Source organism: Poecilia reticulata, linkage group LG8 (assembly GCF_000633615.1).
Source record: "Poecilia reticulata strain Guanapo linkage group LG8, Guppy_female_1.0+MT, whole genome shotgun sequence".
Taxonomy (NCBI): domain Eukaryota; kingdom Metazoa; phylum Chordata; class Actinopteri; order Cyprinodontiformes; family Poeciliidae; genus Poecilia; species Poecilia reticulata.
Window position 1 is genome coordinate 4032809 of NC_024338.1, and position 25944 is coordinate 4058752.

The following is a 25944-nucleotide window of genomic DNA, read 5'->3' on the forward strand; positions in this document are numbered from 1 at the left end:
TTAGAACGATCCATATTTTTGTCCTTCACATTTATTTGTAATTAAGAGGAAAGTGGAAGCACAAGGAGGCACACTAATGCATGTTTTTCTGTTAACGACAAAAATATTGCAGTCTTGGTCTGGCGATGTGACAGCTGGTGTTTGGCTTCAAAGCTTTATCTGTAAAGGCAACGTTTACATGTACAAGAAATAAAGGAAGCATCAGACTTGCTTGTTCCGAATTTATATAGTTTTGCTTTCTTAAACGAGTGACAAAGAATATTGAACTTTTTCATAATTTTTGCATTTTTTTAGATGAACCTGTAAAAGCTGTGCAGTCAGTTCTTTTTTTATATAAAACTCTTTGTGTAAAGATTCCAATCGAAATCATCCTCATGATGAGTGGAAGTAAACTATATTTATCTTTTATTATTATTTAAAACCAATTTCTTGCATTTCTCCAGAACATTTTAATTCTAACAGACAATCAACTTCCTAAACCTTTTGTAGTTTAATTCAACATCACATATCTGATTTTGTGACTTACTATCAGCAATTCCACAGCAAAAACGCTGCTCAGGAGTTTGCCTGATTCAAAAGTTGCATTTCTTTAGAGGTCCTCCACTGCCACCTGGTGGTCATTAGCCAAAGTAAGTTCAGCTCCAGCATCAAAACACAAGAGAAAGACAACACAAACATCTATCAGTTTCAACAATGTCAGTAAATTGTCAGTTTTTATTTTACTGCTTAGTTAAACTTGTGCTGTACAAGGGTTGTAACAAAATAGTGACAGATGACCAAAAAGACTGCAGACAGTAATAGAAATGATTTGTCTTAGAAAATGACCTGGGGTGACGCTCCGTAGAAAGGTTAGTTGTTTGCAGCTACGAAATGACTGTGCATGAGAGCTCATGATATGTAAACAGACGTGTGAATTCACTGGAAGCTCATCAAAGGCAAAATACGGAAAGCACAAAAAAAAAAAAAACAGCTGTGTTTCACACTGGAGACAGCGTTGGAGAAAACAGGATGAACGGTCTAGGGCCGATGAAACAGAAATATTAGTCATCCTTAAAGACGCAACATTTTACCACTATAGATACCTTCAGAGGATTACTCAGGATTTTTGTTGTGAGAAAGGTCTGTAGGCAATTAATACATAAATCCATCGACCTGCTATAGATCCCAAAAAGACATCATTTATTATGAACCCAGATCGGATGGTCCTGGAGGCTAAAGCTAATAGCTAGTCAGAGTGGTACCAAGATGAAGTGAACCCTCAATCCAATCATAAAGTCTCAATTGTACTTTATAAACCTTGAACTATTGTCATGTTTCCATTCAGTTGTTATTTATGTTTTAAATTGCAGCAGGAGGCAGCAATTTTAACAACTTTAACAATTTTAACGTATATGTGCATGATATTAATCTGGTCTCTGTAGTTCAGCTCTCCCTGTCTCCCACAGGAAGTCCAGTGGTGATGCAATACCCCCCACGTCCAGTTCCAGTCTAAATAATTATGGTGGTGCCTGAAAGGATTTTTAAATCCTCCATAAATCATTATGAACTCCACTTTAGTTTTCCCATTCTGGGATTAGTCACGAGTGTCAGGCCAACCAATACAATGTGGATTTACACACTGAATGAATTTGTCAAGAGGATTATCTACTACAGGTAAGATACTAAGTGCTCATATCATCTTGTCTGAACCTCACCAAAAAAAAAACGTGAACTATCCCTTTACTGAGTTCCCAAAAAAACCAAGGACTGAAAGTAAAAGGTTGCGCTGAAGCCAGATTGAGGGATTATCTCCGGGTCTTCACCACGTTTCTTTTTGCTCCAGTAGTTTTGTCAGTAATAAGCTTCCATAGAATCCTCAGAGATCTTCCCCTTTTCTAAAAATTAGACAATGTAAACATAGCTCGGCCATGGCAGAGGTTGAAGTCACAAGCTTTTATGTATATCACACTCTGTATTTTTGCTGCCACATTCAGTACAATGACAGTAAATATAACATCACAGCTGAAGATCCCATAATTCCGCAGGGAGCAAACAGCAATACAAAGTCGACAAAGACTTGCACAGAGGAAAATATACTTCAGTATTTTATGAAGATTTAAAAACTTGAAGTTACTGGTCATGATGTCAATGGCATCCAAGAGTTTAGATCATTTTGCTTAACAGGGCCTGAAATGTCACAACATAAATAATGATAATAATAATAATAATATTGTTAACGATAATAATAGTAAACAGCAATTATTTAATAAGCTCAATTAAGGTCACACTTGAAGCAAAAACTGAAAGAAAAGAGTCGAAAAATGCCATTTTCAATAAATAAATTCTGAAAATAAGACACACATTTATTTAAATAAATAAATACATGAATAAATAAATAAATGTCTGTACACCACTGAGATGCTAAAAATTAGACAACGTCTAGAATTTGCCGTCTCCAGGCAAAAACATGCGTGGGGTTGGGCCCCCACCCTGCTTCACGGCGCTCAGCAGTCTGCTGCCCGACTCTGGTCTGACTCTGTCAGAGGGGACAGAGGAGCGCCGGTGGACCCGTCCAGAAACCAAGATGGCCGACTCCCAGAGTAACAAGAAACGTTACTGCTTTTCCTTTTTTGCCTTGAAGCATATATTTCAGCATGTCCAATGTTTGGGAGACTCAAAGCTTTAGTGATATGGATTCATGACCTCAGCTGTGTTTTGTTACCAGCAACAGGCCTTAGACTCTAACTCATCAAAACAGATCGGTACCGTGGTCAGAACCCACAAGGAATGACTGGTCAGAGTTAGGTGGTCTCAGAGACCAAACTCACCACTACCTTCTATATGCACATTTTCCCTGAACCTCTTTATTCAGCCATGTTGGGTTTACTCCCTTGTTGTTAGAACATTTGCAGGAGGTTATTTTCTGTGCTTATATGATGATTTTATAAACTGTCTAAGGTTCGCACTGATCATGGCAAGAAGCCTTTCCAGTTCGCTTCTCAATCAAACTGGAATCAATCAGCATAAAGGCTTAAAGGGCCAGTATTATGTGTTTATCATGTAGTGCCATTTTACAGCACAATCAAGTAACTATGTTAACTTCATTTGTTATAAAAATGCTCTACATATCAAATATAGCTTCAAAGTAATTTGACTTTGTAATTTAATGCCTCGAAATTGGGTCTCTGTCTCTTTAAGATTCGCCTACTGCTTCCAACACATCCAAATGCAAATGTCTATATTTTTGTGCCAATTTGGCTTAATTACTGCTCTGAGTTTGTTGTTCTTTTAGAAAATTACCTTTTTTTGAGACGACTCAAAAGGCCACATAGCAATTAATCAATCATAAATATTTCAATAATTGATTAATCTGATTGAGTGTTTCAGCCATACTGTAGACAGGACCAATATTCTTCTCTGTACCTTTGCTTTTTTTTAAAAGTACGAGTGAAACCTTGTCTTAGAGCGAATACTGACATGCTTAAGGGTGAAGCTTAATGGTTTAGATAGAATCACTCACAAAAGAGGAATCTTCTTCTCAAACCTTTTTAGTTTATAGTTTGGAAACTCAATCAGTGATGTCCACTTATATCTGACAGCTGTTTAGATGTTTATTACCATTTGTTACAGTTCATTCCTTCTGGGAACTTACTTTCTGTTCATCGTTTTGGTTTTTCATTGTTTTGTCAGTGAACGCACCAGCACAGCCAGATTCCACTATAGACTTTACTATCATCCCCTTTGTAACAGAACCATGTCAGAAACATCCAGAATAGAAATATATACCACACAAATTCCATCTCACCTTCGTTTTTCCTACCACTTCAAAGCCTAAAGCCAAAAAAAAAAAAAAACACACAAAAACCCAGCCTCTGATTGTGGTTTCTAGAGCGAGTCTCTGCCTGTTGACAAGACGTTCTTCTAATAAACACTGAATTCACCAAGCCTTCGTGTCAGCTGCTGAAGTAATCTGGCTTTGCAAACTGCATGGTGTTAGAAGCATCAGAGCAACACAAGCTCAAATGCTCTAAAATAACACTAACATCAGGTGTTTTCTGTTTAGAAAAAGGTGAGAAAAACAAAACAAAACCATTGAAACTCAAACCTCAAGTTTAGAGGGGGTGAAAAAAAAAATTATTCGACTGAAAATCCTCTGCTACCTGAATGTGTTTAGTAGCTGCAGTGCAGATGTGGCAAAAAAAATGTCACTGAAAGTCCCAAAGCGGATCCGTCTGCAGCGTCTCTACAGCCCCATGTCACCGTCATACGAAAACAGAGGAGCCCACAGATGATTGCAAGAACCAAACAAGTCAAATAAGCGTGCAACTACCCCTCATGTACCTCCACAAAAAAAAGCTGATGTAAACAGTTGTTTCCAGATCTTCTTTTGACTTCTTTTGTTTATTTGTCTCATCTGTTTCTTCTTTTTTTGCTTGTTTTGTTAGATTTTTTTTTTTTTTTTTTTTTTTGGATTTCAGTTAAGACACAGAAATGGGGGAGTAAAAGGTGATCCCGAAGATGGGAAGCTGTGAGTCAGTGACACACACACTTCACACACAGAAGCAGGGAGAAAAAAAAGGAGAGATATTAAGATGGTCCGTCCTTATTTACTTGATGGTTTTCTGTCCAGAAATGCAGAGTCTGAAACTGAGCGAGAGGAAAGGAAACCTTGGATCCCTTCTGAGGAAAAAAAAAAAAAAAGGCAACAGGGGGAATATTACAAGGAGAGATGACACGTGTCAGCACTCATGATCTTCAGGAGTTATATTTGCTTTACTTACATACAGTATACGTTTTAATGTGTTTGCAGTGTATGCGCTTATGAGTTCAAACAGCTAAAAAAAAAATCTTCGTTTCCATCGAACAAAAAGTCTTTAGCCTCCTCTTTCCCTCCTTGTTGCGTGTGGGGCGTGCACGCTCTCCCCTCCGCGTCCGTTTAGTTTTAAAAAAAACTCCTTCCAAGTCCACAGAGAGGCCTTCTCCTCCGACTAACAGCCTTCTGTTGATTGTGAAAAAGAAACTTGCTGTCAGACAAGACGTCACACCAAGCTCTTCACGCCAGCATCTTGGGACGCCATGCCTCTGGGCGTGGCATGTCCCATCCTGGACCTTCATGCCTCTCAGTCTGCCTGCCAGCGAGGGAGTCCGTTCAGATGGCTGAGGAGGGGGGCGAAGGGGGACGGGTGAGGAATGGGCTGGGAGGGGAGAGGAGGAGTGATGCAGGGACAACTCGTTGTGAAAAGGACGAGGACGGGTTGAGGAGAAAGGTTGACGTACGGCGGTCAGTCTGATGAGGGCTGGGCCGTCTTACTCGATGACCATGCAGTGGGGCAGGTGCTGGGCGTAGTACTTGAAGAGCTCGGCCGTGGCTCCTGGACAGTTGGTCAGCTCCAGTTCCTCCAGCTCCTGCAGCTGGATGAGGCCTGACAGCCCGGTGGTGGTCAGCAGGGGGCAGCCTGGAGGCACAGAGGACAACGGTCAGCCCAGCTGCAGCCGCCCCTCCCTCACCTGATGCACAACAACACTCATCAAACAGCATCAGCTGGTTTACTGCAGCTGAGCAGGGATCACCACAGCTCACCGTGAGATAAGATCTCAGCATCTGCTGCATAATTTAACAGGTTAGTGTTTGGAAACGATCACAAAAGCCTTAGACGAGAAAAGGAACAATGATTAAAGCTGTAGTGTGTAACTTTTATCTTAAAAAATATAATTACACATTTGTTGAAACTGTCACTGTGTTGTAACAGTATGTTATGAGACAGATTACATTTCACATTTAGACTTTACAGTTCCATCATGCAGGACCTTTTTGTGGGATTTATAGTGGGATTTATACCTGCAAGAGACAGCAGGCGGAGGCTTCTCATTCCAAACAAATGCTGCAGACCAAAATCCTGCACCTGAAAAACACAGAAAGTCTTTTTATGATTATATCAGGCTGAGAGGAAACATGCAGTATGTCTACACACCCCGATTCTTTCTTAATTTAATTCCAACCACAAGTTAAAATATGTCCTTTCATGACATTTCATGGGAAACCAACACAAAGTATAGTAATAATAGTAAAGATGAAATTTCTTACAAATAAAATTATCTTGGTTTGGACTTTGATTAGGTCATTCTTAATCAGTTGATCAATAATCATTGGAATAATCTAAATTAATGAGTATCAACCACATTTAATTTCCCTTTGGGAATAATACAGTATTTTTGAATTTGACTCAATTCTAACCAGCTTTTCCATCCAGCTGAAGACGTCTCCACAGCTGAACTCTGCCACTACGATGCTTCACTATGGGGATGTTCCTTTCAGAGTGATGTCATTATACACCAGGTTGATTCAAGTAAAAATACATTAAAGTTTGTGGGAGCAAACTGACAAGATGTGGAAAAGTTCCAAGATGTGTGAATCCATTGCGATGCACTGAGGCTGAAAGTGGTACATAAAGATTTTTTTTAATCTAAGCTTTACCTTTGTGAATATTTAGCATGAAACTAAAGAAACAAATAAAGACAGAGAAGGGTTTGTTTAATAAACTAGAGGTCATATATAGAATAATTCTTGTGAGGAGTTAAAACTCAGTATTTGTTTTTTTTCTTTTCTTTTTTGAAAATGACCTAAATAAATGATTATAAAAATTTATAATTATGGTAATAAGTGGAGGCTTGTTATGGTGAACAAACAAACATTTATCTGCAGGTTGTACAATTTCGTATTAAAAATGCACAACAATGTTATGACTCTAAAGCCAGAAAATGACTTTTTTCATGCTTACCAGTTTTTTACCTATATATTTTCCCAAATGTCCTCTGTACAAATGTAGCACCATGTTGTATTATCACCCTGTAACCACGGTAAGTACAGGGCCTGAGAACATCTCCAGTAGTCGGCTTTATGTTTTGTAATTTCTTGCTTGTTTTGTTCCACTTCCTGTTTTGCATTACCTGACAGCACCAGCGCAGATAAAGGCTTCTTAGTGAGGACATGGTGGACAGGTAACCCAGCCCCGTGTCAGTGATTCGCACACATCTGCAGAGAGACACAACACGTCATCATCACTGCAAGTCAACTGGAAGAAGTTTGTTAACCGGTTGAGTTTGAATTGATTTAATTGATTTATTTATTTTTTTGCTTTTTACATGAATTTACTTTTAAACAGCCATCATAATGTTTTTGACATTGGAGATAAATTCAATCAGAAGGCCGTGTTGACTTTGGTCCTTCTTGGCTATCTGGAAGCTTCGGCTCAAAAAAATTTTTTTTTTTTTTTTTACAGAATACCGGCTCTTTAAAATGTGAAAGGGTAATCAGGTTTTCAGATTTTTTGATTTATATTTAAAATTGATGCACTTTCCAATAATCAAGGGGCATGAATACCTCTGCAGAGCAATGTACAATGTTTCTGACTACTTTTTTTTTTTTACAATATACCTTAAGATGCCTGTAAAAAAAATAAAATCCCCTTAAGACTACAATGTAAACTGATGTCTTCATGTTTGACTTGAGTTCAGGTTCTGACTTCTTTTATGTGGATAAAAGCACAAAAAACCCCAAACTCCCTGACCTGTCTAGCACCAGCTCCTCCAGTTTGTGCAGGTCGCAGGCAATATACTCCAGGGCCATGTCTGTGATCCGGGGGCACCAGGACAGGTCCAGGCTGCGGAGCTTCCGGAGGTTCTCGGCCACCAACTCCACGCCGTCGTCGGTGATCTTGGAGCACCCTGAGAGGCTCAGGGCGGTCAGGTTGGGCAGACTGTGCACCATGTTTACCACGCCGTGGTTGGTGATCTCCCAGCAGGACTGGAGCCGTAGAGTGTGGGTGGTGTAGCCCTGTGAACACATTTTCATTCTGGTTATGTAACTTAATCAGGAGAGAAATGACCAAGCCGGAGCGGGATGTTTAGCTTTGTTTTCTCTCATTCCTCCCTAAAGGAGTAAGGGAACAGTAAGTGAACGCAGGCAGCGAGGTGTGACGTTCTTGTTTTGACAGGCTACCTGTTTGGCTGTGAAATAGGCCATGGCCGTGTCAGTGACGTGGTAGGCCTGCAGGCTCAGCTCTGATAGGTTGGGCAGGAGCTGGGAAATAGCAGCGATGGCGTCATCCGCCACATTGATGCAGTCACTGACGCTGAGGGAAGTTAGCCTGGCATTGAGACTGGACCACAGGCCAGCTTCTGTGAAGTCGTTGCAGCCTGACAGCTCCAGGTGCATCAGGCCCTGCATTTGCTCCAACATGACCTGCAAAATAAAGGCCAACACATCCGGCATCACGGCTGAGACACTGATACGCAGCACAGCTGAGCCATGTAAGCAGAAGAATGTCATAAAATGGATATCTTCAACTCATAACTGTAACTTTAAATGCTATATTCTTCCTATGGCTGTAATGATAGTGAAGTTGTTAACACTGCAGCCCTTTCTTTCTGGGGTTGAAGTTCATCAGAGGTTTGGTTGCATGTTGGCAAAATTTATAAGTCGTCCAGATTATGTATTTATTTATCTGTAACCTGTCTGTAAATGACAGGTGGTTTTAACATGTAATTGGTTTCACCATAATTACATTCCAGATATCTGAAACTGGTTTGTGAAATTAAGATATCTCTAATCATATTTCAACTACACAATATATGTATTTATATCTCTAAATACATTCTGACTGGTAGAAATTTAACCAAATGCACCATTTTTGTGTAGGTTTCGATATTATTTTATTTTATTTTGCAAACATTTTTTGATACTGAAACAGTTAAAACATTACAGTACAACATACAGATTAATCACTTTTCTTCAGAATAGTGATTAGTCACTATTAAAATGCATTTTTTTCAGTTAAATTAAGCTAAAAGAAAAAAAATATTTTCTATTATTGAAAATATAATAAGATAATCTTTTTATGTGATTTTGTATTTTTTTAAAAATATTATTATTATATATTTGTGTCTTTATTAGTTGTTGCTGATGATGATGAATTTAAGACATCCACAACAAATGACTGTCTGAAACACACATTTCACATATCAACAAATAAATGATGACTAGTCATGGAGTAAATTTGAGATATCTCACTTTTTGTTTTGACTTTTCATAATCCCAGTTAAAGATGTCTTGAATCACACAATAATTAAAGATATATTAAGCAGAATTTTTAGATAAACGATACATAGATTTGAGTAGTGCAAATTAATAAACTGCAGATATACTGAAATCAAATAACTAGCCTAAAATAACTTAAAAATATCCAGAGCTGCAATATTGACTGTAGTTCAGATTCCTCTTAAGATGAATGATTTAATTAAATGTGTCATATCACAGCAGAGACAGGGCAACACTATCAAAGCACTTCAGCAAACTGCTCCACAAAAAAGCAAAGGAGATAATTTATTAAAGATTAATCTACCTAGCAGTGTCCTACAGTCAGGACAAATGGCCGCAGCTGTGAGTGAGTTCAGTGCAGCACAATCATAAAGCATAAAGACCATGTAATAATGAAGTGTTTTGTAGCTACCAAACTATTTGGAAACCCTCATTATGACAACATGGAAAAAGGTTTTTGATATTTTTGCAAATTTGACTAAACATAGAAAACCAACAACTCAAATTTACATAAGTATTCAGACCCTTTGCCATGAAGCTCAGAATTGAGCTTTACCCACCGACCATTCCTGAGTTCTTTACCACAGGTGTCTGCTGACACCTGTGGTAACCTGTGGGAGCTGATGTTGACACACACCTATTCCTAAATGACTCTGATCAGTATCAGGAATACTGAGTCCTGATCAAGAACATTCCTCCGTATAACCCTCCCTAGACTGAAGGGAAGCAGCAGCTGCTTCTGGAAGTCATCATAAAGTCCTTAATACACACCTGTAAGCTTCAGACCAACAAACTGTTATAAAGAAAATCTCACTTCCCAATTATTTTTGAATCTACTGCATTTGGTTTGTAGCACCTGCTGACTGCTTTTTCTATGGCAGCAGTCAGGATGCAACTGGTTTTCCTCAGCAGAGTGTCATCACTAACGCTAAATGCCATTTCTTATGCACTAGTGCATTTAAGATTATCTACCTTCTAAAATGTACCTTTCAGCTCCACCAGGGAGATACTTTGAGGGAAGTTGAAATAATCAATTTATATAATTCACAGAACATTTTATCTGATGATCCAGAAGTTCAAGCTTTTCACCAAAAGACAAAAAGAAAAACACATAAAAACAGGAATGTCCATATATAGATAACACTGCCAACAATTCCAGCCTTCTCCATGGCAACCACTCACTTATCCTAGAATAGAAACCTAGAACATTACGTATGGAGAGCCATCTGAGAGGATTTTTTCAAAGCATGATGTGCTTTTGTTCTCTGCAATGAAATCTGACGGTAAAGATCACAACAATGAAGCGAATATAAAAATGTTTATGAGAACAAAACTTAATGCTGACTCATTTTAGTGACGTGTGCCCTTCTGCTTTGGTAAAGAAAAAAAAATCTGCTGACATGAGCAGGAGTCCTGCTTCACACGCAGCACAGCTAAAAGTTGAAACTACACTTGCCCTAAAATGTAGGGTTCATGTGATCTGAAAGAAGTGTTTTCATAGCAAGAAGTTCACACAGTATCTAACAATACATTTAGCTCACTGGACACGACACAAGAATGAGACCAACGTTCTGGGAAAACCAAGAGTCCCTACGCAGGTTTTGCAAATCATTACCTGGGATTTTAAACCACCTGCTATCTGATATCAGTCCAGATTTGACTAGTCTATATTTTCTAAGGTGAATACTGGTCTAATTCAAATGATAAATTAAAGCCAATAAAACAATTTAAGTGTTTTGTTTTTGGGTTTTGGCAAACAAAGGTTTCATAAAACTCCAACCGTGTTTTTGTCATGAGGGGGTCGGGTCCTTCTGTCATGAGGGGTGGTTGATAGCGGTGAGGAGATGACGCTTAGGCCCAGGTTATGATGAAAAATGATGAATTTAATGACAAAGATCTCACAACAAGGAACAGCGGGGAACAGCACGAGGAAAACTGGCAGCACGGAGACAGATGACATCAATAGACCATCAACAGGGACCATAGACAAACTATTGACAAGGACCTGACCAAGAACACAGACAACAGGTGAGACTAAATACACACGGGGCAATCACGGGAACGAGACACACCTGGGAGACAATCAACGGGGAAAGACGCAGAGACAGGACTAACAGGGAACAGGATCACACAGAAACTCGAAAATAAACACATAGAAATACGGATCACGACAGTTTTAAAAATGACTGTTCAGTGCAGAATTATCCCTTTTCAGACTGATACGTCTATGTGCGTTAGATTTTCAGTGGGAATGGTCACATTCCAGTCAGACTCATTAAAATGTTTAAAAATATCGTTTTAGTTTTGGAAGCTTAGTAATTCCATATAGGAAGCTTCATTGTCCAAAAAAAAAAAAAATACAAAAACAAAGCATCATCCTTCTATTACTTCTTGTCGTTTTCTTCGTGGTTTTCACCAGTAGTAACATCCTGGTGTTGATCACATGTGATGTGAAAAAAAAATTTCCATTTCAGTTTTGTGAAAAACATCTATTTCAATACGGCTGAAAAACAACCTCATCCTAGCACAAAAACCTCTGATCAAAAATAAATTTGTTCCAAATTGACGTATTTCCATTAAGCTAATTTATTTTGGTAATTTCAACATGTGCAATTATATGGCTAATGGAAACACAGCTTATGTCTACAAACCAGGGAAACTCAGCATTGACTCAACAAGGTGGCCTTCCTTCATCAGACAGTCACATACTGACCACCACTGGATAGCATTTCAATACAAGGCAGATTACACTTTCACAAAATAACATTGTGACATTCTAATTTTCAGAATCTCATACCACAATATTTCATTACACCCAGGCTGGCTCACTCTATGGAGCTTTGATCTTTTCTTCAATATCTCGGTTAATCTGTCCTTATACTTTCTGAAAACACCAAGTTAGCTTTAAACAAATGTAAAACAAAAATCTATCTGCCAGCTAGAAAAAAGAGCAGAGTGCAGTCAGTATGAGACAGCTGCTGCACAATTCACAAACAGCAGATCAGACACTATTAGCACAAAAAAAAAGAATTAAGAAAAAATTATGCATGATAAAAGTGTGTGTGAGTGTGTGTGGTCTTGTATTTGCTACATTTTAAGGACCATTTTCCTAAAACAAACAACGTTGTGGGGACCGGCTGCTACTATAGGGCCTAAAGCCCGGGCCTCATAAGACGTTCTGTTTTTGAGTTAGGGGTCAGGGATAGGACTGAGGTGTGAATTGAGTTTAGGTTGGGGTCAGGATTAGTCTCTAGAAATGAATGTAATATTAGTGGAATGAATACAAAGATCTTGTGTAGATGGACAGACATACTCTGTGTGTGTGTGTGTGTGTGTGTGTGTGTGTGTGTGTGTGTGTGTGTGTGTGTGTGTGTGTGTGTGTGTGTGCGTGTGTGTGTGTGTGTAATACAGAGAGAGAAACAGATAGAGAGAGAGAGATATTGCTCCTACCTGAGAAGAGTTTCAATATTACTGAAGAGTTTAAATAATGATGACAATGATGTCATCATTGGAGAACACCAAGAACAAGCTTACCTCCAAACCAGCGTCTGTGATGGTTGACCTCTTGAGGCTGAGAGAACGAACCCCCTTCTTGGACAGTGGGTAGTTGTCGATAAACTCACAGATGTCGAGGTCCGAAACCCCCACTAAGCAGAACGACTGGAAGCCCCGCAGAGCAAAGGCCTGCAGGCTGACAAACTCCTTCTCCCCGTTGGGTAGTATGTTGTAAAGCTCCTTGGCATGCAAGATGGGCGTCACCCCCTCCCAGAACTTGGGCTGGTACAGCACCTTACGCCATGTCTTGCATACTTGTGCCAGCACACATTTTTCTGCCGTGGTGAAGTACCAGAGTAGTCGGTTGAGGAGTTTCTCATCCAGGACCAGCTGACGCTCCAGAAGTATGGGTTTGGGCAAAGTGAGGGGGGGAAGCTGACGAAGAGATGGCTTGAGCCCCACCAGAGGCTTCCCTGGCTCCAGGTCAGAGGGCAAGAGAGGTGCTGTGGTATGAGGCATCCCAGGGTTGTCCAAGTGATGCAGATGGTGATGATAGGGAAGAGAGGACGGCGGAGGAGGCAAGATGGAGGGCACAGAGGAGGACTGGCAGAGGCGGTTCTTAGCAGCAGGCGTCCCCTTGGTGATACTCGCACTGCCCAGACCGTTGGGCTGGCTGGGGGGCAACTTCACCATACCATTGCGAGTCATGCAGGGAGACTTCAGCTCACTGGGGGAGGACATGTTCAACATTGGGAACCTGCAGGAGAAAGGGAAATACAGTCAGGCTCTGTCTGTAGGTGGTTAATACAAATGGTCAAATTCACATAGTTGTGTCTGTCAGGACAGAGTCGGTTACTTTCGCAATGCCATCACTAGGCCTGTCACGATAACAAATTTTGCTGGACGATAAATTGTCCCAGAAGTTATGATGATAAACAATAATATTGTTGTTTTTAGACAATTTTCAAGTAATATAATGATAATGGCATAATAATGCAAGAACACATTGTGAAATATCAGTAAACCTTAAATTTTAATGAGCAGTTAACACTAGAACTGTAAGGCATTGTAAATATCCAAAATAAATGAAAAACAAATAAAATAAATTATGAAATCTCTGTAAACAAGACTGTCCTTCACAAAAAGGGTTAGTTGAGGCCAAAACACCAGACTTTAGTCGTCCAATTTTTAGTAGAAAGAGAGAAAAGAGAAAAATAATAAATCATGCAAATGGAAATTGAGCTTGTTTTAATTTTTAATAAAATATATTATTTTATGTTATATTCATGCTGAATGATCTGGAGAAAGCTCAGTGCCTTACATGCTCATTCTCTAAGTGCCTCCAAGTGGTCAAATCATTTTTAGCAGAATTAGTCAGAAAGTAGGTATATCAGTTAGAGATAATCTGGCCATTCATCATACTAAGAGGAGTTGAATCTTCATGTGTGCAGAATGAGTGTCTGCATGATGTAGCATGAGACTGGTTAGTGTTGGTAATGAGTCATGGAAGGTTTGTTTGAGAGTTCTTGTGTTGATTATGAAGTTGATGTGCATGTGTATATTTAATATCATATTTAGGATGTCACAGAATTGTGACACTAATCCATTGGAACATTTGAACATATCAAAAAACTCAATGGTGATAGAATTGTGTTACTGTGTGCAAATTTTACACAATTTTTTCAGAATTTTAGAATTCAGGGTGTCAACATTCACATGGCCTTGTCATCTTCATTTAGTTTTTTATTTCCATGTGTTTGACATCACTGGAAGGCTTAGAATTTACACTTTCAGAATCTGTAAAACACCCCAAGTAGACTTATTTCTACTTTTGCTGTGACCCATCACAAATGAGTATATAGTTCTAGGGATTATTTATTTAGGGATGCATATTTCCTTACTCCATCTAAACACAAGCCAGATATGTAATGTTGGAATTAGTGTATTAGAATTACATTTCACCTCTAAGGAAATTCATACACTCCTTTCCCACTCATTTTGAATCTTTTATAGGGAGAATTTTTAAACAAACATTACATTTACACAGGAACATGAGGCAGCAGGTGGTGATCTTCCTGTGAGAAACTCACACTATAGAAGTAACACAAAGAAATTTTGGACACACTAAATGTGATATGAAAGAGAAAAAGGAAAAAAGAAAGAATATATCAATTTGTGTGCTATCTTATTGACTTTACACCGTCTTTCTTTTCTATCAGGCACACACTCAGACTCAAAGCACTTTTCTCACAGGATGATCTAAGTAATCCTAGCACTGCCTCCTACTTTAATTTCCTGTGAAAATATTTGTTAACTTTGATGAAAATAACTGCAGTACAAAAAGACAGACAGCTAAAAAGCTCATAAAATGGACTTCACACAAATGACTGAGATTTTTTTTTTTTAGATTAGAGGCAATTTAAGAGATTAAAGTCTTCTTTAGACTTGGTGCCTCTTAGATAAAACATCAGCTGCAGCCTTTGGGACCAGCTAGCTTGAATTAATGCTAAATAAAAACAACAAGAGAGCTTCCAGCTGTAGGTACAATAACTGCCTTTAACAGAACCTCATATCAACAATCCTGAATTATTGATATCTCTGCATACATTATAAACTCAGCTGCATGTTTACAAAGCTCATAGCAACATCTTGATCTGTCTTGGTCAAACTAGATAAACATCCTTGTCTGTACCTGCTTATAATCTGCTCGGTTATAGTGCATTTAGATCCAAATACATCAGCAGGACTGAACAGTTCTAGCGCTGAGGATTGATTTATTGCTCAGCTTTGCTGAATTCAGCAATGTTGCCTGGCAGCAAAAAGGTCTTGGGTTCAAATCCTGGCCTGGGCTTTTTCTGCATGGAGTGCGTGCGTGCGTGCGTGCGTGCGTGCGTGCGTGCGTGCGTGCGTGCGTGCGTGTGTGTGTTCTCTCAGTACACGGGTGTGTCACAGCCACGAGGGTCTATGTTTTGTTTGTGTCTTTGTCTGATGGTTTTACTTCTGGGTATGCTGATGTTCTACAGTTCTGTTCATTTTCTCTCTTATTGTTTCTTGGTTATATTGCTGTTAGTTCATTTCTTGCTAGTTTTAATCTGTCTAGCTTTGTTAGTATATTCTTTAATTTTACTTTCTGTACATTTGTGTCATTTAGATAAATATGTAAAAAAATAGAAGATATTCAACCAGCTTAAAAATATAAACCAGATAGATTGGAGTGAAAAAACAACTACGTGAAATTCTTTCTAAAAGCCTTGAACCACTGCTTCCCTTCTGTTGTAAATAACCAATGAGGATATTCCATAAAACACATAGAAGAACTGCTGAAATCACATTTTCCTATTGCTTTTATAATCCAAAACATTTCCATTTTGGTTTTTAAGAACTGCATGTTGCTCTTTGGGCTGCGCTGCTCTCTGACACTCTGCATGATGACAGCCAGTAGCGCACCAAAATCCAGAATCAAACTGGACGATCAGCATCACTTTAGCATGCGCAACTTTTGTTGCTTACTGTGCATTTTGTATTCAGTCCAACACATGACCTCAGGGACCAGGACGTTGATACCATGGATGTGCAACCAATGTATCTGCAGCAACTATTTAGTGCTATCATTTTTAAAATTATGTCAAAAAGCGCCAACATTATTTATTTTCCAGGCACAGAGCCATTTTACAGCATAATCAAGCAACTATATTACCTTCAGTTGTTATACAAATCCTATATATATCAAATATGACTTAAAAGAAAATTCACTTGGTAATTTAATGTCTTGAAATTGTGAAGCAGAAGCTCAGAAATGTGGAAACTGCAGCTCTGAGGAGGAGCTGCGCCTCAAAGGCGAGGTTAAGTCCACCCAGGTGTTTTGCACAGCTGAATGGTTGCCATGGAAGATTAAAGGATTTCTCAAACATGCATTGATGAACCAAAGCAACATTTTAGGTGTGTTTTTAATGAGGCAATAACATAAGGTGATGCAAAGCTCAAGAAAGTCAAGTTAACATAACACTGCCCCTTCGAGATAGTAAAAACTCAGTTTTTGATATAAAAATATTACCTTTTGTTAAAACTGCAAAACAGCAGCAATAGTAATAGTAATTCATTTTTGATGTACACACAGAGAAACTCCCTGCCAAACACAGGAGAAATGTACTCCTGGTTTTACTTTTAATGAATGATATTTATTTATTATATTTCTTGTTGTTACAAACTACATGGATTGAAAGTCGGATGGATTACTGACAAATACTGACACTGGATATCACACAGGGACAATCATCAACACTGATCAAGTTAACAGCCAAAACACAAGGTGCATCATGAAGGCGAGTGTTTGAGTCCAGTGAGAGATTGACATACTATAAATTTGTGGCTGTAACATGACAGAATGTGAGCACTTCTGCCAGGTACTGTAAACATAATTATTGAAGAAATGAGAGGCCTCGGGGGGGAAAGCTGTCTGTCCTCGGTTCTAATAAGAAACATTTGTTGTTTGACTGGAAACCAGACAGCAAACAAAGGAGTCAAACGGTCGAAACAATCATCGGTTTGCTGCTGAATGCAAAGCCTGTCTTTTGTCTCAGAGCTTTCAGTGGAGGTGGACAAAGCATCCGAGTGAAAAGACAACATAGTGTAAATGAATGCTGGCCTCATCTAGCCTGTTCTCTATGACCTCATGGTATCTGTAGCTCATAGGCTCACACTGCTCCGTTACATAACCTGCTGACTATGGACCTTCTCTCTCTCTCTCACACACACACACACACACATATACACACGCTTACACAATAACCCAATTGCTTCATATAAGTAATCACAAAAGGTCATCACAACTTATTTCCACTCAGACCACGATCCAGCATCGTTTACTGTTTTATCACTCAGAATAATTCCAGTGTTCCTCCTCTGCTGCTGCTGCTGCTGAGTGGCTCTGCATCCACTGTAGCATAAACAAGCCTCATCCATTACATAATACAGCAGCTAGGACCGCTACAGCAAGCACCATGAAATGCTAAAACACACACCGTTCCCGTCAACGTCAGGGTAAGTCCACAAGAGACCTGAGGGCGACAACATGCTATGGGCTGCTTCATAACAATTCTTTTTTTTTTCTTTTTTTTTTTTTGCAGGATGCACATTTACAGCAAGAATTTTTATTGCCCCTCTTATTGTGTTATGTCAGGGGCCTGTTTCAGAGTGGGAGGCAGGAGCAAATAAAGCATCTGGGGCCTCGATTAGCAGGTTGCTACCAGCAGAATGGAAGGAAGAAATGACAAAAAATACTCGGATATGAAGAGATTTTCATTGAAGAGCAAAAGATACTGAACCGACAGCTTTAGGAGAGAGAGAGACATGTGATATTTAATGTTTGTATACAAATTATTTATAGGCAAAATAAAGAATGAGTCTTGGTGTTAATAAGGAAGTCACAGTTCTCCTCTGCCTCCGTCTCTCAGTATCTCTACCAGCCTCCTCAGTCACACCCACCCTCTGCATGCGCTGCAGTGAAAAAGTATTTTCACCCTCCTGGTTTTGTAACCGCCGGCTAACACATGACAGCAGCTGTGGCTACTGGCTTTCAAACTCCATACAAATTCTAAGAAAAATACTCGATACCTTTTTAATATCTCAGCAGAATTTTTTGTAGGAGGAGAGTTCTTTCTTAAGAAAATTTAAAAAAGTTAAATATATGATCAATTTAAGGCAAAACCAATAAGTAAGGGACACCTCAGTTCCTATTTTGAAAAAAAATTAAAAGAGTCACAAAAAGTTGACAACAGCAGTTGTATCAATATATTAATTGAAAGTGGTCTCATAATCGTCTATCGCAAAAATTTCAGACAATTTATCATCCATAAAAATTTGTAATCGTAACAGGCCTACCTACAACTATAACAAATCCCGAAGGTATCTGAATGGAGCCTGCTGCTGGGCGGAGCAAAGAAACGTTCTTCTATGACTGAGATAGTACCAGAGCTCATCAGGTCTGACCTTAAAAGTTTGAAGAACTTAAAATAATTCTCACTTTGTTCGTCTCTCATTGTCAGTTCCATGAAAGTGGTCTGTTCTGTTCATTATACCATCTTGTGTGGGTCAAAGGTCATGTGTATTTGAATGTTTGTCTCAATCTCATCATCTGTCAGATATATACAAAGTCACCATGTACCTGTGTTCCTGCTCGGCCCCTGACCCCTGATGTAGGGAGATGGAAATGGGTCAGAATGCATCGATTTTGATTATTTATTTATTTACTAAGGTTATCTTTGTCCAAAACAAAAATAACCAACATTAAAGTTGGACAAAACAGAAGGTGGCAAATACTATTTCCCACTTTTTTTCCCCATTTTCCCAGGTTGTAAAAGTGTAAAAAAGTAAAAATTAAAATATTGTTTTTTGAAACTGCTTCTGAGATTGGAGATGGCTCTCCAATCATCACTGCTCCCAATAAAAATCATTGTCCTTACATATCTGCTGGGTATGTGCATGCTTTTTTCATATATTATCAATAGTCTGATTTTTAAGGCACAAATACACATGATGTATATTTAAAATACATAATGTACATGTCTTGGATTGGAGTCTGCTGTTTCTTATAACTGAATAGTATTTTTATGTTATAATTCGGTCCTTACTGTAAAGTATATTATTCTGTTGCTATTTGTTAATACATCCATGAATCTTTTAGCCTCAATGCTGCTGTGACACCTACACTTTCCCCCTGAGGGACAGTAAAGCAGTGGCCCCAACCCCGGTTCTCAAAGACCAAACATGTCCTGCATGTTTTAGATGTTTACCCACTCCAGCACAGCTGATTCCAATGCTTGCATTACCTCCTTAGCATGCCACCCAGTGTGATAGAAGTCTATTAATCACCCGTTCATTTAACCCATTCTATTGTATTCTACTCTATTCTAAAGATGGCAGAGGTCTACCTTGACCTTGGCCCCTCCTAAACGACCCATTAGCTTCATCCTCCAGAACCAACTAATCTGATATTATACTATATGAGGACTGCCAGAGAAATATCTATTGTAGTTAAGATAATAACAGTCTATAACCCTTTAACTGAACCGCAATTCATAAATCCTGAGCAATTACTTTTAGATGTGAAAATCTGCTTAGCTGTGTTTCTCTCCTAGATGAAGCTACTAAATGAGCTGCACAGCCACTAACTTTTGACTTTAACATAGAAAGTACTCCTGCACACTGAAACACATTCTGGCTTCGCTGGAGGTTTTTTCCTTTTCACTGTCGCCAAATGCATGCTTGGTATGAGGGACTGCTGCCAAGTCAACACAAGCGACTGTCGCTACGCTCTGGTCCAGGAGGAGTGAATGCTGCGAGTCAGTGACTCGATGCAAAATACTGAACCATTTTTGATGTATAGGTTGACCTTCTGGATGTTTTTATTTTTACAGTAATTTTAACCAATCCACAATGCCAAAGTTTTCATATTCCCTGCCACAGCATGACTCTCCCACCACCATATTTCACCATTCAAATAGTGTGTTCAGGGTGATGAGTTATTGCTAGCTATAGCATTAGCATAAAGGCAAATAGGTTCTTTTTTTTTTTTTAATTGACCAGCACAATTTTTTATTTGTAAAATATTGTGTATATAATCTGTAGTTTTTGATCTGAATGGGACTTTAAACTCATGGAGAGCACAGCAATAGAAGCAGTTTACCACTTTGGTCCATTAAACTTTCTACATCAAAGAAGAAACATCCTAACAATGACATGTTCATCACTCAGAAAATGGTAATAAGGTAATTTCTATTTTGCAGAAAAAAGAAAAATATTGGCAAATGGAGAACATGTAAGACAGCTATTGGTTTTTCCATAACCAAATGTCCCACAAGTTCAATTTGAAGTCAGTAATAACAAAGGGAAACAAAACAGGAACTCCATCACAGACACTGCATTCCTCAGACAGCGTGGTAATTGTTGAAGTTTATGACAATACAATTGGGAAGACGTAAAAATCTAGTTTTCCAAAACCATCCCCTTAAATCCGACTGAAATCTGGAGTGGACCACATGGACATGCCACAAACTTTCTGGAGAAAAGTTTCATGGTGAGATGAGACAAAGACTCAGCTTTTTGGCTGTAATTACTGGAAGGGTTCTCGAAGGAATTAATCAGTCGATCAATCAGTTACACATACACAATATCTGTAACCAAAGTGGCTAACAAAATAAATGTGTAAAGGAAAACATAAAAAAGCAGATTGAAAATAGGGTAAAAACAGAAGTACCACCACATTTTCAGGTTTTTAGAAGCATTTCTGAATGAAAATTTTTTTAGATTTTAAATTTTAAAAGGCCAAGTTCTGTTATAAATTGAAGATCTAGTGGAAGATGACTCTAGAACTGAGGTGAGTCCAACAAAAAATCTCAGCCCCCCATGTTTGTACTCTGTCTATGGAATTATAAGTAAATATAAAATGTTTGACCTCGAGGACCTGGTTAGAAAAACACACTAAACTGGTTAGGTAAGTGGGAGCAGGGCTTTGAATACAAACACAAAAACTTTAAAATGTATTTTAAAGAAAGCTGATGTAGTGTAGTGAAGACAAAAACTCAGTGTAATGTTCCTGTCTGGCAGAATCAGTCAAAAGGAAAACTGTTGCGTTCTGAACAAGAGGCAACTCAGGGATGACTGGGGACCCAAAGCTAGAGAGCACTGCACCAGTCCATTCTGGAACCGAACAAACCATGAACAACCTCCTCCAGGTCAGGTTACAACAGATTAAAAAAGGCTTCACCTCGGTTAGAAGGCAGACCGAACGACATGCAATTTGTTTGTTAAATTCTAAGTCTTTGTCAAATGTGACCTCCAGGAAGGCCCAAAACACATTTGCTGCTAGTGGTATAGATTCATTGCACAAAGTGGGTGGCTGGACTAATCAAAGAACAATTTCCATCAACTATCTTCAACTACCTTCAACCAACTCAAACATTGGGTTACATCAACATATGAAGGTGTAGTGATGAAGGACGAAGGCTAACAATGAGCTTCTTGACCACAGCACTTTAGAAGAGTTGTGGACTTTGCTTGCAAGTCAGATTCAAGCCAGGAAAGCAAGCACTTTATAAGACGTGTAATCTGTTTGAAGCCTGGCAAAATGTCCAATTACATAACAGAGGACATCAGGGTAGTTTTCCTCTAGTGCACTGTAGAATTTTATGGATATTATCAATCATCTGGAAGGGTTTTCTGATGTTCCTCTCCACCGCAAACAGGTGGTGGAGAGGAAAGCTAGGACTTAGAAAACAGTAAAATAAGACCCATTTTATAAGCTCCTAATACATCACAATCCCAAAATGCTTTAGGTTTATTTCAAATGCAGTGAACAAACTGCATTTGAAAAAAAAATCAGAAAAAAAGGGTTTGGGAAGAGGGGAAGGGGGAGGGAGAGAGGTGGGGAGCAAAAGTTTAAAGTGAAGGAAGAAAATAAGAGGAAAGGTGAGAAATGAGGATAAGGAAAAGATAACACCCTTAGAAGTCTGCTTCTACACCTGCAGAAAGAGAGGAAACGATTCCAACCCCCCTACAGACTCCAATCCTAAATCCCTGAACATCCCACCCCCTACAGACCCCAGGGTCTTCTTTCCCAACAAGACCAGCAAAAATTACTATCACATTCTGTCTGATCACAGTTTATTTTTACCAATAATGTGTGTTGGATGTGTGAGCTATCATCCATCCATTATTTGAGATCTGATGTACCAGGTCTTAAAGGGAAACCCAGCCATTCTGATCCCCAAAGCCAGTGACCCTCTTCATCACAGTCTGTTGGATCCCATCAGGTTCTCAAAGCCAGGAGGGTTACGTAGCCCCTTCATTAGCTTCCAGGGTTTTCTCCCAGTGGACATCCCTGGGAAATCAAGGAGAACCACTAGGCATCCCGATCAGATGTCCAAAGCACATCGATTGATTCTTTTTGATGCAAAGGAGCACCAAGTCCATATTATACTCCTCATGCATTCCATAAGGCCGAATCCAGCCACTCTACTGGAAGCTCATTTCAGCTGCCACATCATCCTGGAGGCTATCTTGAGCAGAACCTCGGCTCCTGATGGGCCTACCATAGTAAACTGGTTTCAGGGGAATTGGTCAAGCTAAAAGAAATCTTGATGACAGACATAAATGACGGGAAAATCTTGTTCAGTCCAGGGGAACCCTTGAAGACCAATGTCTGTGAGTAGAGGGATCCTGGAGCACCCTGGCAATGATGAGCGATAGAAGTTTGTCCAAAAGTTGATTATAATTATTACTTTTTTTAATGGATATATTTCTTTTTTTTATTTGTGCTTTTTGTCTTCTCTTCCTTCATGTTTTCTGAGGCTCCTCTAGCGGCCTCAGAAAAACACTGCCTGAGAATTTAAAAAATTCTTGTTTTACACCCTCAATCAATGTTTTACATAATCATTGTAGTTTTAATTTGCTTAAATTAGATTTCAGAAAAAGTGGCCTTGTATAGTAAAGAGTAGCTAAGTACTAGTAAAGTCATTTACAGACTTCCATCTGTCAAAGGAAGTTGATTCTCCTCAACTATTCCCTAACTTGGAAGTTCTTTGTTTGGAAATACGTGAGGATCCTTAAAGGGGCAGTATTTTAAATCGACGTTTCTGAGCTTTACTTTACGCTATAATATTATTCCCTCGTCAAAATTATGCCCGGAGTGTTGCCTTGATTCTTCTGTGCATGTTTTAGAAATCTTTTAATCTCCCGTGCAAAGTTGTGCAAAACGCCTGATGGAATCTAGTGCTGCCTTCAACGATGAAGGAGGAAGCTGAAGTTTTCAAGCTTCTGAGTTTCCGCCTCACAGAGCCGCCCTGCCACCTTATTCCCAAACTCAGCTACTGCAGACTAGCCAGCAGCAATTAGCAAGGTGGAACTGTAGCTGCTACTTCTCAGTGAAATGCTGGTAAAAACCAGCATTAAAGGGTTAATAGATTGATCTTATGATAACTTCCAGAAGATGGAGTTTTAGAAAGAATAGGAGTTTTTAAAGAGATTCAGCCAATTTTTTTAAAGGTCTTATTGGCTCTTGCTGCCTTTTCTTCAGAGTGGTCAGACAGAAAAGTATAATGTCAGATGAGGAAGACAAGTGACAAAGGTCACCAGACCAGGACTGGAACCTGTGACGTCCACATGGAGAACTAAGACCTCCACACGTGGGTCGTGCTTTGCCCCTGCACCATGACAGGAACCCCACAAATGCCCACTTCAAAGGCAATAAATAAAGTAAAAAAAAATTTCAAATCTTATTTGATATATCCAGCATTTTATAACAACTCAAGGTAACTTGATTGTGCTAGTAAACACATTATTCTGCCCCTTAAAAAAAAAGATATTTCTTATTAGATATTAGCATACTAAAAGGCCATCTGTACAGTTAAAAGTGCAGTAACACATTCACATCATTTAAGACTTCCAAAGTTATTCAATAAAGAGGATAATTCAGAAACAAGAAAATTCCATCTAATAGCAATGTTTACTTTCGAGCTATAATTCATTATTCTACATGTCTTTTACTGTTGGGCCTCTCACAGCAGGACAACAGACACACAGGACAAGGAGCTCTGCACACACTCAAGGAAAATTTGGAGACCAATTAACCTAACTGTCATGTTTTTGGGCAGTATGAGGAAGTCAGAGTACCTGGAGAGAATTCACACCTGCACTGGGGGAACATGCTAAATCCATGCAGGAAATCTCCCAGCACTAGTCAGAAGTACTGGGTGTACTTGTTCCGAGTACTAACCAGTACTTAGAACAGTACTTAGAGCGCTACGTTGGTGGTTCCTTTTGATTTTCCAGGGATAAGTACTGGTTAGTAACCAGTACTGAGAACAATGAAAGTCTGGGGAACTTTAGAAGGACTACAAGAAAAGTCGAGAAAGTTTTTTGGAGACTCTTCCGGACAACTTGTAATGGTGTCAGACCTGGAAAAGGCCATCAGGATTCTCACCCACAGATGAAAGGAAATCTGTTAGGATGTTCATGAAGAACCCAGGAACCAACAAGGCTCAAGCTCAACCTGACCTGCAAACTGTTGGGACACCTTCCACTGTGCCATGAGTTTACAGGCATGACTTTTGAAAGTCGATCTGAAATGTATTATTTAATCTAACACATAGAGACGGGCCACTTTAAATACATTATGATAATAAGACTTACAGTGTAGACCAAGTATGATGGAAGTGGTCCAGGTGTTCTCTTTTTGGAAATCAAAATATTCTCCCTAATTACGAGTGTAAGAGGGAACCCTCAAAATATCAAGAAGCTTCACACCAATGAAGAGAGAGTAAACTTCTGACCATCTAGAGCTCCTGTGAAAAACATCTCAGTGTTGTGGAACAACTGAACCCCCGCCTGTCACTACACGCTCATGCTGTCTGCTTGTTTTGTAATGCTAATCAGTTTCAGTGCCTTTAAAACTCTACAGAAACCCTGAGAACTTCCAAGGCGGCCAGAAGAGCGGAAGCAGGTCCGGCCCTCAGCAAGAGCAGAGAGAGCTGCAGAGCATCGACACTGAAAATCACTCAGTGGAATAAAAATATGGATACATTAGAAGGTGGTCGAGGAAAGGATCGCGTCACTGGCAGACGCTGACGTCATCGTGTTTGTTAATAATACGCAGCTCGATGCGGCTGATCAGCAGTCAGTCAGTCAGTCAGTCACCCAGAGGCCCTGGCCGCGTACACAAAGAGGCGGAACACCCAGTCCCTCTCCCCGCTGGAAGCAGCCCCGTTCCTCTGCAGTCTCCTCCGCTCCGCCAGGGCACAGGAGCTGCAGTGTGGATGCTGCTGCCATCACCCACCACCATCCATCACAAACACACACGCACGCACACACACACACGCACACACACCTACACACACCCACACTCGCATACACGTTTTGCACCGGACACATCCTTCCTCCTATACGGCCTTTCGGTTCCTAGCATCCCTGTGAGAATATACCTTTCAGATGAGAATTCACTCGGGCATTAATCCATGATCGGCTCGCTGCTTCCAGCCGTTTAATCGCGTTTTCTCCCAAAATGCTGCGACGCAGAAAAAGGCCGAGGGAAATGATTCTAAGGGAGGCAGTCCCGCGTCCTGTCAAAGAGAGCCAGAGATGCGCCTTCCGATCCCATAAGAAGCACGACGGTCCACAAAGTGCGGGGAGCGGGCGTGAATCCACAGCCTCCCGGCCTGGAGGAAGCCCTCGGTGCGCGGCAGACGAGGCGCTGTGCGGCGTTTTCAGTCGGTTAGTCCTCCATAACAGAGCGGCCCGTTCTGTGACACACACTCAGAGCGCAGAGCCGAGCAGCGCTGTCTCATTTAAACAGATAGAGGAGGGGAGGGCGACGGTAGAGG

The 25944-nt window shown here is 39.8% G+C and overlaps 1 protein-coding gene across 1 annotated transcript; it reads right to left on the reverse strand.

Moving 5' to 3' along the window:
• Window positions 1-681: 681 nt before the first annotated feature.
• fbxl16 (F-box and leucine-rich repeat protein 16) lies at window positions 682-25944 on the reverse strand. The gene is made up of 7 exons (XM_008415215.2): window positions 25546-25944; window positions 12611-13328; window positions 7979-8221; window positions 7548-7813; window positions 6928-7012; window positions 5819-5882; window positions 682-5435 (listed from the first exon to the last, which is right to left on the reverse strand). Exons 2-7 carry the CDS (start codon window positions 13319-13321, stop codon window positions 5287-5289), a joined length of 1518 nt encoding a protein of 505 aa, XP_008413437.1. The 5' UTR covers window positions 13322-13328; window positions 25546-25944; the 3' UTR covers window positions 682-5286.

Coding starts and splice junctions, on each gene's coding strand:
- fbxl16 (XM_008415215.2), bottom strand. CDS start 13,321: ATGTTGAACATGTCCTCCCCCAGTGAGCTGAAGTCTCCCTGCATGACT. Junction 7,814..7,978: donor CCTATTTCACAGCCAAACAG/GTAGCCTGTCAA, acceptor ATGTGTTCACAG/GGCTACACCACCCACACTCT. Junction 5,883..6,927: donor ATCTGCGCTGGTGCTGTCAG/GTAATGCAAAAC, acceptor TGTGTTTTTCAG/GTGCAGGATTTTGGTCTGCA.